The sequence below is a fragment of the Sinocyclocheilus anshuiensis genome, unplaced genomic scaffold (assembly GCF_001515605.1).
Source record: "Sinocyclocheilus anshuiensis isolate Anshui unplaced genomic scaffold, SAMN03320099.WGS_v1.1 scaffold81, whole genome shotgun sequence".
Taxonomy (NCBI): domain Eukaryota; kingdom Metazoa; phylum Chordata; class Actinopteri; order Cypriniformes; family Cyprinidae; genus Sinocyclocheilus; species Sinocyclocheilus anshuiensis.
In genome coordinates this window covers 276,713-290,385 of record NW_015537945.1, presented here as the reverse complement: position 1 = coordinate 290,385, position 13,673 = coordinate 276,713, and the positions used below count along the sequence as shown (strand labels likewise).

The 13,673-nt window shown below is 38.4% G+C and overlaps 1 protein-coding gene and 1 pseudogene across 2 annotated transcripts in view; one reads left to right on the top strand and one right to left on the bottom strand.

Moving 5' to 3' along the window:
• Window positions 1-6,294, top strand: part of LOC107663891 (protein TANC1-like) — a 234,819-nt gene extending 228,525 nt beyond the window's left edge. For both annotated transcript variants that reach the window (XM_016454294.1, XM_016454302.1), the window contains 3 exons: window positions 1,179-1,325; window positions 3,697-3,797; window positions 5,061-6,294. In XM_016454294.1, the coding sequence (XP_016309780.1) occupies window positions 1,179-1,325; window positions 3,697-3,797; window positions 5,061-6,210 (1,398 nt within the window). In that variant the 3' untranslated portion in view covers window positions 6,211-6,294. The remainder of the gene's footprint in view (window positions 1-1,178; window positions 1,326-3,696; window positions 3,798-5,060) is intronic.
• Window positions 6,295-11,081: 4,787 nt separating this feature from the next.
• The window catches only part of LOC107663963 (WD repeat, SAM and U-box domain-containing protein 1-like), a 9,444-nt pseudogene continuing 6,852 nt past the window's right edge, over window positions 11,082-13,673 (bottom strand).

The window sequence follows — 13,673 nt, the reverse complement described above, 5'->3', positions numbered from 1 at the left end:
TGATTTTATGTTTACGCGGCGCGATGCAACGCAACGCGTAAATAGACAGTATAAGTCATTATAATCCATAATTATGTCCCCACTGGATGCAACAAATTTATAATGGATAATGGGTTTTAATGTTTTTGTCTCGTCGCTCCAGCCGGACACGGCATCAACACAGTATGGCGTAACATGTAACATTTCCGTCTCACGCTTGAGGTATTCGGCCAATCACATCGCACTGGATAACTGGTGGAAAATAATGTGTTTTTTTAACCTTAAACCGCATAAACACATTTCATTACACCAAATACACAAAATAATGTTCTTTTTAGCAGCATCATATGACCCCTTTAACAGTATTCCAGAGATAAATTTTGATATGTGATATTAATGACTGAATTCCTATTAAAATAAAAATGGGATTAACAGTGGGAAAAAAATGCAAGAGGGTGGATGGAGTGAAAGAAATGCTTATTATAATTATAAATAATATTTTAGAATTTTATAATATTTAATAAAATATTTTAATTGTATTATTATTATTAAAAGTATATATCATATAATTAATATAATTACTTTAATTTTAATTTATTATTATACATGTATGAATATAATTTATTCAATGAAAGATAATATATAATTATACATAATTTATTGAAAACAAGACATTTAAAAGGGTAGAGAAATGTTGTTTATAATTATAATGTAATTTAATTTATTACTTTAAATATATTAATATAATTATAAATTATATTTATTCAATACTAGATAATATATAATAAATTATAAATGTAATTTACTCACACAAGACCCAGCCAATGGGTGGATGGAGCAAGAGAAATGTTGATTATAACTAAATGAATTATATATATATATATATGGTGTATGGAATGAGAGAAAAGTTTAGCATAATTTCAGAGATATTTGAGAACTCAATGTTGAGACTGACTAATAATAATCAAGTATTCCAGAGATGAGTTTTGATGTGTGATATTAATGTCTGAACGCTTATTAAAATAAAAATGAGAACGATTATCTCCACACGCCTTATCAAAGTGCTGAGCTTTAATCCAGGAGAAACGGGATTGAAAATAATGACATATTGAGTGATTGTTATCAGAGCAGACGATGTGTGTGAGACGTTTGTGTCAGGATGATCTGTGATTGATGAGCTGCGTTTCTCTCTCTCTCAGAGGGGGAAGATGAAGGAAGCGGCTCAGCGGTATCAGTACGCATTGAGGAAGTTTCCCAGAGAGGGATTCGGTGATGAACTCAAGGCCTTTAAGGAGCTGCGTGTGTCTTTGTACCTCAATCTCTCCCGCTGTCGCCGGAAAACCAACGTAAGACACCAGAGATCATTACAAATGCCTCACCAGACACCTGCTCTCATTCACTTATGTCTCTTTTGTGCAGTCTGCTGGTTTCTGTAGACACATTTTCTTTTTTTTTTCAAAGTCTTTTTATTAATATTTTACATAATATAACAATTTCAAAAGAAAAAGGATGAAAAAAAGATGTCTTGCTCCTCTTTAGCCAGGGACAGCTAAACAAACCGAGCGCAGCACGGAGCGATCACACTAGTCAAACGAATACCGATACCGATTCTGATGCTTCAAGCTTTATATAGACGGTTTCATCGGGCGCACGCGCCTGGCCCGAAGTTAACTTCCGGTCTGTGTTTGTTTATCAGTCTGGCGCCGGCTACAACCGCAGTTAAGGTGATGAGTAGACTGAAGTTGGGCTCAGGTGGTTGTGCTGTGGGATGTGTTTCCCATACATTTATTTATTTGTGGCACTCGCCACAATATCAAAACTGACCGATTTTTCAAAAGGCTTCGTTGAATAAACATGAGCACGTACTGCACGCTTAAAAATCAAAACGAGGCGCGGGTGATTTTATATCACTGTATTTCTGAAGGAAGACTATCTTTAGAAAATTTTCGATGTCATTTTCATTTCATCTTGCATGTTATATGTCTGATAAAGCAGCGTTTGTGAGCTCAGGGCTGCTTTGGGTACAGCCGTTACTGGGGAAACCTCTGTTTCTCACGCTTTAAAGCACCTCCTGCTGGCAGAGAATGAATTTACATTTTTAGTAAGTCCATCTGATTTACGCAGCAAACATATTTTGCTTTTCCTATATCCTCGGGTGCTGCGGATAATCCGCGGGTCGGGTAATAAAAAATGTATTCTGATTATTTGCGGGTGGATAAAATAAATCATAAATGATGGAAATATTAACTACATTTTTTTCATGAGGCAGACGATTGTGTGTGTGTGTGTGTGTGTGTGTGTGTTCGTTCGCCTGGTCGGGAAGTTGCAGTGACAGAAACGGTGACATTCCAGATAAAGTTTGAAAGGAGTAAAGCCTGTGTTAATGCTATTGAGTAGGCTAATATGGCCAAAGAAGATATTTTGTTTTATAAATAAATGTTAATTTAAGAGCAGCCCACGATCAGCGTGTTATATTACCGTTATCCCTTACGGCTCCGACGAGGTTTTGTTCCGTCCTCCACGCTGTGACAACTCACAAAAGGCTATTTTTAGCCAAGCAGGCGGAGAGCCGCTTCAGAAACGTGCCGCGGCTGGCTGGTATAAACACAAGCACTGACTAGAGCGGCCGCGATCAGCTCCGGTTCCCGTGGAGCCGTAACGCGCCGCAGACGTGTGCAGTGAGGCGCAGAGCAGCTCTAACGTCACTGAATCTGCTGTTAAAAATGAACCATCCATTCATCATATCATCATGCAAAACATGCACGACAAATAGCGAATTTTTCATTGTTTCTCGAAACGTCATATCATTTCCACACCGGCGATGACATGACTGCGGCGCAACATCATTTATGTCCCCACGCATCATGTACGTGGTCACGCGTTGACGTCATCAAATTGCGATCGGTTCGTGAGATCGGTCAAGTGTAGTGAGTACCGATCGAGTCATAAAATGTGATTATCGGCCGATACCGATCTCCGGCCGATCGATCGGAGCATCCCTAGTATTTATATTTATATTTTATTTCAGATTTATTTCACTTAATAAAAACTATGTTTAATAATTTTAGGTTTAGTCAAAAATATCATTGCAGACTGGAAATGTATAAAAAGAGGAAAATACCAATATTTAATATACAATATAATTTCCTATGTAAATTTATTAATAAAATATTAAATATATTTTACAAAAATGTACTCTTCCCATGTGCTTTTTGTGATTAGTTATTTGATCCCTAATATAAATGATCAACAACTCAACTATAGAAATTCTTGAAAAATTACAAATTCTCTAATAATTATCAATTATTATTACGCTTCATGCCAAGAGTTTGTGCCAAGGTGTGCTGGTTCTGCTGGTCTGGATCAATCAGATTGTGGTTTTTCGCTGCTCAAGATGTCAGACACGGCAAGACGAGAAAGATGCAAATTACTCAAGAGGACCTGAATTGATTTGAAGGTCTTTTCAGAAGTAGTAGCCCGGCTCCAAAAGGTCTCCCGACACAATACAGAGCCAATTTCCAGTCTGCACCTCTGATTGATGACACAATGAACAACAGCTGAAGAGTTCATTAATTAAATCACCTATTATTTGGACCAATTTACAGCTATTCAGCCGTGCTGCGGTGGGAATCTAAATTCTGCATGAGTGGATGATTGCTTCTTAGTTTGGTTGTTCTGAGTTTTGGTACCTGATGTTCACCTCACTCTCTCTGACAGGACTTTGGCATGGCAGAGGAGTTCGCAACCAAGGCTTTGGAGCTCAAACCCAAATCGTACGAGGCGTACTACGCGAGAGCCAGAGCCAAACGCAGCAGCAGGTGAGACCATGAAGCATCTTCAGATGCTGCACAGATGCTGCTCTGAACCTAGTGAGCAAAAGCAAATTGAAATATTTGGTGATTATAATTTAAAATTGTAATCTGTAAAAAAAATTATTTTTAGAAATATAAATCACCTATTTAAAATAGTGGAGTGAATGTTGATTAATATGTTACAATTATAGCTGAGAAATGTAATGTTTAAATGTAATTAAACAAGTGATATGAATGAATTATATTTATAATTTTATATATATATATATATATATATTAGGGCTGGGCAAGTTAACGCATTATCACACTAATTGATTAACGCCAACAATTATTCTATCGCACATTAACGCAGTTTTTTTTATTATTATGAAAGTCCATTGCTCACTGGCTCAGAATACACATACAGACAAACCATGGGTCACAGGAGGGGTGAGATGTTGATCAGTACTGGCTTGGGATGGGTGTCATCACGCGTCTCAACCAATGAGAGCATTTGGGGTGGGCCTAAGACTGCAGCAGCGCTCACGACTTCATAAGTGGGAAATAGGAAGTTTCCAACAGCTCGTGAAGACAGCAGACAAGCGTTCTCGCTCAGCACAGGGGAGTGCATCGTTTTGTTAACTTTGTGGTTCATTATTTTGAGTCGTTTGGGACACGGTAACACACGGCCCTCTCACAATATTGCGCTTTACAGATCTATCACTTTTGCCGCTCAGAAATGTTCACGCAATCATGCTGCACGCATCATAAGTTCGGTTAGCGCTCACACACACTGATCTTTATATAACTGAACCGTGCTCTGGCCCACCTCTTCCAACCGAGCCAGGGATGGCTAAACAAACAGAGCGCGGCACGGAGCGATCACACTAGTCAAACGAACCGAGCTTTGGGGGTCAAACGTGCTCGGGCACGGTTAAGATTGCCTAGTGTGATACACCCTTCTCCCGCATCCTGCACACACGAGTCTCTACCCGCCCGCACTCGCCCATCAAGTGTTGTCCTGCGCCACACTCTGCTGCGTTGGGTCCCGCGATAGTGCAGGTCTCTACTCGGAAGGTGCCTGTTATAATGTTATGATCGAGGCTCTGGACTTTGAGCATAACTTGTTTTTCTATAACAAATAATAACAAATAATTAAAAAATGTAATTATTGTCAATATTTGTTTTTATTTGAATGATTGGTTAATTTTCCTGTCACTTGTTTGCGTTTCCAGCCTCAATTATTCTTCCTATTTTCTCTCCATCTCTATCTGAACGCTCTGCTCACAGACAGTTCACCGCAGCATTAGCTGACCTGCACGAGGCCACGAAGCTCTGCCCCAACAACCGCGAGATCTGCCGTTTGCTGGTGCGCGTGGAGGACGAGTGCAAACAGATGCAGCGCAGCCAGAGCAAACAGCAGAGCCTGAGCAACCTGCCGGCCGACCTGGAGCATGCTGGTCCAGAGCGCGGCGATGATGATGAGAAGGAAGAGGAGGAGGAGGAGGAGGACGACGACTCTGAGGCCTGGTCTCAAAACATCTACTCGCTAAACCGGACTTCAAACGGCCGCTCAGTTTCGCCGCCTCACAGGCAAAGCCTCCGACATCAGCACCAGAAGAGCCTCGTCCTGCAGCCCAGCAAACAGGCGCAGATCGTCAAAACTAACCAGCATCTTGGCTCCTTACAGGCAGGATCCACACGGCCGACCAACACAAAGAGCCAGTCGCAATATGCTCCGTCCAGCCCGATTCCCAGCCGGCACATATCCAGCGTCCTAAAGGCTGGACCAGGCATTGATATCAGCCCGTTACTGCCCACAAACGACGATGCAGACGTCCAAATGCACTCGTCTAAAACTCTAGAAGGGACGGTTCTTTCTGCGACTTCTGGAGCTCAAAGTCGAGAGCTGCGAAAGGACGCCAGCATGAGGGTTTCCAGCTCCACCAGCAGCCTGGCGTCCAGCAGCAGTTTATCAGACAGCGGGAAAGCGCAAGGCCCAGACGTGCGCACCAAAACCGCATCGGACAAGCCTAAGATCAGCCAGACCGGCTCTGTGGAGTACAAACCCCGTCCGTTCATGGGAATCATGGACAAAACGGCTCGATTTCAACAGCAGCAGCAGCCGGTGGTGTCTCGAGGTTGGCAGAGTCACTCCACTGAAGGACTCGTTGTTTCTGTGGGTCTGACGGGTGAGATTGTGTACGGAAAACCGTCCGGAGCTTATTACGAGCCGCTCAAGTGTCCCGCCATGGGCGGCCTGCACAATGGGAGTCTGCATGCTAAAGAGTTCTGCCATAAAGAAAGCAAACCGGTTCTGGCCATGGCACATTCATTCACAGACAGCATGAGCAAACAGCCCGGCTTAACTCGAGAAAACCCCACCATTCATGTAGCGGCAATGAGACCAAAGAGATCTTTTATTGAGTCGAATGTTTAGGATGTTCATATGCAACAACCCTAGAAAACACACTTCAGATGAAGGGATTCGATCTGAAGATGATTCCAGCCCTATATATATATATATATATATATATATATATACACACACACACACACACACACACACATATACACACTACTGTCCATGCAAAACATTTAAGAAATTAATACTTCTATTCAGAAAGGATGCATTAAACTAAACTGATCAAAAGTGACAGTAAAGACATTTATAATGTTACAAAGTATTTCTATTTCAAATAAATGCTTTCTATTCATCATAGGATCCTGAAAACAAAAAAAAATATTTCAAGTGTTTTCAACATTGATAATCAGAAATGTTTCTTGAGCAGCAAATCAGCATAATTTCAGAAGGATCACGTGACAGTGAAGCCTGGAGTAATGATGCTGAAAACTTAGCTTTGCATCACAGGAATAAATTACATTTTACAATATATTCACATAGAAAACATTTATTTTAGTTTCACAATTGTTTACCATATTTTTGATCAAATGCATGCAGCTTTGGAGACACTTCTTTCAAAAACATTTTAAAAAATCTTCCCCACTCCAAACCTTTGATTGGTATTTGTATGTATATCGTAAAGAATAGATATACAAAATATATACAATCCAAAGGTTTGGACACATACCTATTCTCCATTTTCCATATTGTAGTATAATACAGTTTCAAACTTATCCATTTTAATTCAAACTTAAGTTTTATAAAGAAATTCATATGTAGGCACAATTTATTTGCCTACAAAATTTCAAGCCATTTCAAGGTTTTAAAGATCATGAATAGTGCCATATATAGTTATATAACAAGATTTAAAGTGTTCACAAACACAATATTCACTCAGAAATATATGAAAACATGACATTTATATTCTGAAGTTCAGACAGTGCTCGTTGGTTACGTTAGAACTGATTTATGGGTCTGTTTCTACTTGTGTTTTCTTTAAGCCCTGTGAACATGGACAACTCCAGCAGCCAGGATGATTATTTAGATTGTTTTTAAGCCCTTCAAAAGGGACCATAACGGACCATAAACACCTGAAGCGGGGCTCGATCACTGCATCACACTGATTCACAGACACAGCACTGAGGATCCCATTGAGAAGGGGTTAATGTTGCCTGACATTATGACAGCGATCAGACCCTCGACCATGTACTGTAAATATTACTGTAATGTGTATTTTTCACCTTTTATGTGAAGATGGTGTATTTTGACCATTTATTTACAAAAAAAAGTGTATTTTGCGTTTTTCATGCATTTTTGGTTGACGTGATGTTTGCGGTTATTAAACTTGTACCTGGTCTGTTTGTATGTTTGTACATTACATCTGAATTTGCCCTACGATGGTGAAAAGTCTGTTCTTTCCTGCTTGTTATTCCGGTCTAGATTAATTTATTTACGGCGCCACCTGCTTGGTATCTGTCAAAGCAATATATTTTATATAGTTATTTTTGCACAGCTACTTTTAAAAGAAATATGAAACTACGGAGGCCATCTGGGTGTGAGCGCATGCTAAAGTTTATGTGAAGGAAGTGGAGAAAAATATAATATCTGCCCATCTTTTAATATTTGAAATGTGTATATATATTATTTTTTCTGCAATTGGTGCCTCATGAGTTGTGCTCTATTACTGCATTCTGTATTAAAATGAATTCATTTCTGTCATGGTCCATTTATGGGAAATAAAAAAAAAACACTGAAAAACGTATTACTTTATTATTAAGCACTATGAAGTGTTGCATTGTAATTTGGACAAGCTAGTTAAAAATTATCATAATCTGGAGAACATCCATTATTAAAGGGTCTGGACACATGCTTATTTTATTTCCCACACTAAATACTAAAGCCATCAAAAAAAATTCAATTTATGTTGTTGTTTTTATTGTTTTAATGTAAAAAAGAAAGAGAAATTTTAAGAGAGTCTCATGGATTGTGATCACTTATGCACTTTGTATTAAAAATAAGTTTTCCATTTCAGTAAATAAAAGTCCCACTAGAAAGAGAAACAAAACCTGTCAAAATCAAATATGTCCACTAGCAGGCTTCAGCATAATTTACAGCCCACATTTAATATTGTGTTTTATTTCTCACACAATATTAATGCCATAAACTGAAGTTTCCATGGGTTTTTTTTCTGGCTTTACTAGCTACCCAAAATTAAAAAAAAATAAAGATAAACCTGACCAGTAAGCACAATTTTTTATTTGTCTGCATTAACCTGAAGCATTGAAGCTTTAAATTAAAATGCTCATGCGAAGCAAAATCAGTCAATGTTGGTAGTGTGTTATATATTTTATTCATGAGTGGTTGGGCACCGACATGTTAGCTTTATGATGAAAAACCATGTGGAATCAACTAGTAAAAGCTTTTCCCAGTTCTGTCCATGAGCTATTTTGAGTAGAAATGCATTTACGCAGTTATATGTCTTTCTGACCTCCACTGAAAAGCTCTACTCAAATCAAGGTACATTAGCTTGACTTCTGCAGCACCTGTTCAACCCGAACACCTCAAATTACCCTCGGCTGAACACTATTGAGGCCGTCATACAGACAGAGCTGTGTGAACTAGTAAAACAGTAACGCCGCTTCGCTTGCAAAGAGATGAACATGAACAAAGCAAAATGCTTGAAGTTGTTGTAGGAGACTATCTAGCCTGTAGTTTTCTCTATTTCTGTTTTATCACGTGATAGAAAGTCTAAGGCCCTCTTAAGCCGTACGGCTGACTTATCTAATCTGCGGCCTGTTATGCATCAAACTAATATTGCTGTTGAGACAAAATGCAATGCCATCAAGTTAGCATTTTTAAACATTCGCTCACTAAAAAATAAATCATTTCTAATCAATGACTGCATAAACACATTTCATTACACCAAATACACAAAATAATGTTCTTTTTAGCAGCATCATATGACCCCTTTAAAGCGTCAGTTTTGTCAGATGTCAGTCTGAAATCTAATGTTGTCAATGAGAATTAATTCAGCATCGAAGACAAGACCTTTTTTATCTACAGTACTAAAAGTAAAGGTTCTTTATCGGTATTCATGATTCCATGAACCTTAAAGGGGTCATGAACTGAGGAACCAAAATTCCCTTGATATTTTGACATATAAGAGGTCATTGTGTTACAAAAACATCCTGCAAGTTTGAGAACTCAAAACTTTGTCGTTAGTCTAAAAACAGTTTATATTGAAGGCAGTCTGCCAAAACGACAGCTTTTGGAATGTTCTACTCTATGATGTAGTAGTGTGGATAAACCCCGCCTCCACAGAATAAGATCACCGCCTGCTTCGACATCACAGCCTGTTTAGCCACACCCAACGATTCTTGTATGTAGTGTAAATAACGCCACGCCCATTCAAACAGAGCGTTCTGATGAGGGGGGTCAAAAACAGGACAGAAAATAGCATATTCTAAATTATGCTGTTTTTTGATGTAAAAATCTTGATAACATTATACGTGGACCTCGGAGAACAGTACAAAATAAAAAAAACAAAGTCAGTTCATGACCCCTTTAAAGATCCATGGAATCTTTCCGGTTCTTTAGATTATTAAAATGTTCTTCACATTTGGAAAAATTGTTCTTTTAGGAACAGTTCACTGATAGGTTCTTTGGAGAACCAAAAATGGCTCTTCTATGGCATCACTGTGAAAACACCCTTTTGGAAGCTTTATTTTGATATTTCTCAGAGTGTATGTCAATGTTAATTTCGTTGACGAATAATTTATCATCATAATTTTCGTCAACAACATTTTTTTCACTGAGGACAACGAGACAATAACGAACTAAAACTCTAAAACTTGAATGACAAAAACTATGACGTAAATCTATTGACATTTTCGTCAATGAATAAAAACGAGACGAAAATGTTAGGGAGGGACGATTTGGGATGAGATTCATTCAGAACAAATCTGCTGCATAAGAGGTTAGATGCGTACATATGAACCGGCGAGACATAAGCTAACATACACTTGCTGCACGTCGCATAAAACGTTGAAAAATGTCAATATGTGGGAGTAAGAGAATAGCAGACATATAGATATATCTGACGACGCAAGAGAGAACTCAGTTCGGTCGGGTTTTCTGAGCGCAGACACTGAAGCACACACACACAGAAAGCGCCTCTCACAGTGCGCGAGTATTCTTTCGCGTCGCAAAATGATGTCGAATTGTCCGTTTGACGAGTATTCACATAAAAACACAGTTGATTAACGTGAATGTAAACAGCAGGGAGACGTGTATCAGTACATTGCATCCATTGCAGCTGTGCATTCGGTTTTAAAGGGACAGCAGCCTAATTTAGTTGCTATTGTCCGAGTCATTGATGTTAATCAAGCAACAAAAGAAAGACAGAAAATCACACACTGCTCTTGACTGAAAAACTTTAGTAGCCCTAAAGATTAATCTAAATTTATTTATAGAAATAAATATGTCTGCTTGAAAGAGTGAAGAATATGATAAACAAGTTGCTATAAAGAATGCATAATTAGCCTATATAAGCATTGGTATTTCATTAAAAAGAAGACCATGTTCTTGTTCTTTATGAGAAGTGGTTTTATTTAATTTTAACAAAGGCATGTTGTGTGTCACAGCAGTTAAATCGTTGTCTATCATGATAAAACCTTAATATCATGGACATTTTAGAGAAATGCTTGATAAATGCACTGTTAACTAAACCCATTAGATTTTAGCCGACTAAATTTACTGTAGATTTAGTCGACTAATTCTTATGATATTTAGTCGACTAAAACTAGACTAAAACTAAAAACAATTCAGATGACTAAAATATGACTAAAACTAAATTGCATTTTAGTCAAAAGACTATGACTAAAACTAAATCAAAATTGGCTGTCAAAATGAACACTGGTGTGTGTAAGAAACTCCTCCACCTGTGCATGCAGTCTTCAGCCTCAGTGGCTGCTCTTCCAGCGCTGTATGGCCATCTTCAGGCTTCTGTTGGCGGTCAGTAGCGTGGTTTGTAAAGGCAGGTTGGTCATCGGGCTGGAGCGATTGGGAGTGTTGATCCAGCTCTCCATCGCCTCTCTTTCATAGGAAAATACATCGTTAAAGAACACATCAGTTAATCACACCACTTAAACATGCATTGCTCTCATTGCCTCCCAGCGTTTCATGTTGTGATTTGCAATTGCTCAAACTGATTTAGTTGGAGAAAAATTTCTAGCCCAAAATCCACCCAAAATTAATTAAAACTAGCTAAATTTTTCCCTCATCAATCCATGGGATTCCCATAAAGGGCCATAAAAGAAACATTCTCATATATTATATTACATATATATGAGAATATATAAAAAACCCTTTTTGTTAATTTTGTTCTTCTTTAATGTCCCAATCATGTCTTAACATATTAGATAAAATGTTAAACTGACAATATGAAAGTATAACATTTTAAATAATAAATATTTAAAATTAAAATTGTAAGTAATTTAAATCCTTTTGAGTGCATTTTGTTTTTAGTGTCCCCATCATGTCTTAATATTAGGCATGTTAAACTGACAATATAAAATTGTCGATTAATCGTTTGACAGCACTAATATATATATCTACACACACACACTCTCACACACACATTTAATACATACATAATACACTACATTTTATTATGAATAACAGAACATATGATACTGACATTGCTATCCATACAATTTTGATAGCCATGGTAAATTATAAAAGTCCCAAAAAAAAAAAAAAAAAAAAAAATGTTCAAAATAGCCCTATTGTGCGAGAAAAACGGGAATCTGGCAACACTAGACAGGAATGACAAACACATTGAATTAAATTCAGATAATCTTCAATCTAGATTTATCAGGACAAACTCATTTGGATCCGTGTCCTGCACTGACCTGCAGCGATGACGGGGTCCTTCATGAGCTCTCTGGTGATCGGACAGAGGAACTCATCAGGAACATCAGTGAAGATCTCAGGTCCTTAATCTTCCTCAGGACTCGACCCCGGAGACCCACTGACTCTACAGGACAGAGAAAACAAGCATGTTCAGCTGAAGCAAATCACCCAGCATATGCTGTGCAACATGATTTTTGGTATTGCTTTATGCTTCTGTGTATAACTCCAAATATATCTGGCCATCGAGTTACCAAAAAACAAATGACAAACACAGTTTGAATCACAAGCTTGTGAATGAGAGTCGAATCGAATTGTGAAATTTGTGTCAAAACCCAGCCCTAATATATATATATATATATATATATTATATTTACACCCTATAGTTTTGTTAAAGGTGATCATCATACCTATGAAACCTGATTACTGCGTCACCTGTCCGCTATTCTCATTTCTTCATCCTGCATATCATATATGCCTTGTCCAAATACCCACACTTGCGGTCTTTACACTTGACCACTTGTGTAAAAATGCATGCGTTTACATAGCTTTATTTTAATTTTAATTACTTTGCATTTTAAAATCAACTTCTAAATGTCTGTTCAGTTAGTCCCTACATGACACAATTTGTGGTGCTTCTAATTAAGTGATGAAAAGCTGTTGCAAATGTTTACAAAATAAATATCACCACTACTCATCTTTACACCAATAAAACGTGCAACACTTTGTTTACCAAATTATATGTAACAGCTATTTATTATATTAATATCTAACTTACACTGGAAAGGTTTCCGTTACCTCTCGTGTGATCTCACCAAAAAGTCTCACGATTTATTTCCAGAACATGTCATGATGCATGATGGGATACATTACTTATGGGATAGCGCTCCGGAGCGGTATTCGAGATAGTGTGGGTTTAGTGTGCGTGCACTGTGCTTTGGCGTTTTTAAGATCTGGGAGGCCAAGTGGCCAAGACCGCAAGTGCGGGTATTTAGACAAGGCAATAGAGTTGTCTCTCTCAGAGACAGCGCTGTCAGCATGCAGAACCTGCCATTTGCAATGAAGAGGTAGCGGACTGCACGAGGAGCTGGAGAGAGATGTGAGAATCGTGTTTTCAATCAGACGCTGCCCGGGATGCATGTCTGATCAATATGCAGTCAGACTCTCTAATCAACAGCAGCAGCAGGTTCTGATGACTGCAGCAGCTCTAAATTCATTAGCGCAGAGCTCCAGCTCCTCCTGAGGACTCCATCGGACAACCACGAGACTAACAAAAGCATCTGATTGGCTCGAACTGCAGGCTTCATCAACCACCAGTGGCGGCTTCCTCCTCCCATTTTCACCTCAAAATTATGGGGAAGCTGTGCCTCCCCTGCCTCCCCCGACGAGCCGCCACTGTCAACCACAGGTGTTAAACTCAACTAATCAATCAACTCCCTACAGAGGACAGTCAGAATAAACCAAAGGCTGTTTCAGGCAGTTTGAAGCATTCTGTTTTTTACGTAACAAGTTCTAGTAAGTAAATTCATTAGTATTTTAATTATATATATATATATATATATATATATATATATATATATATGTGACTG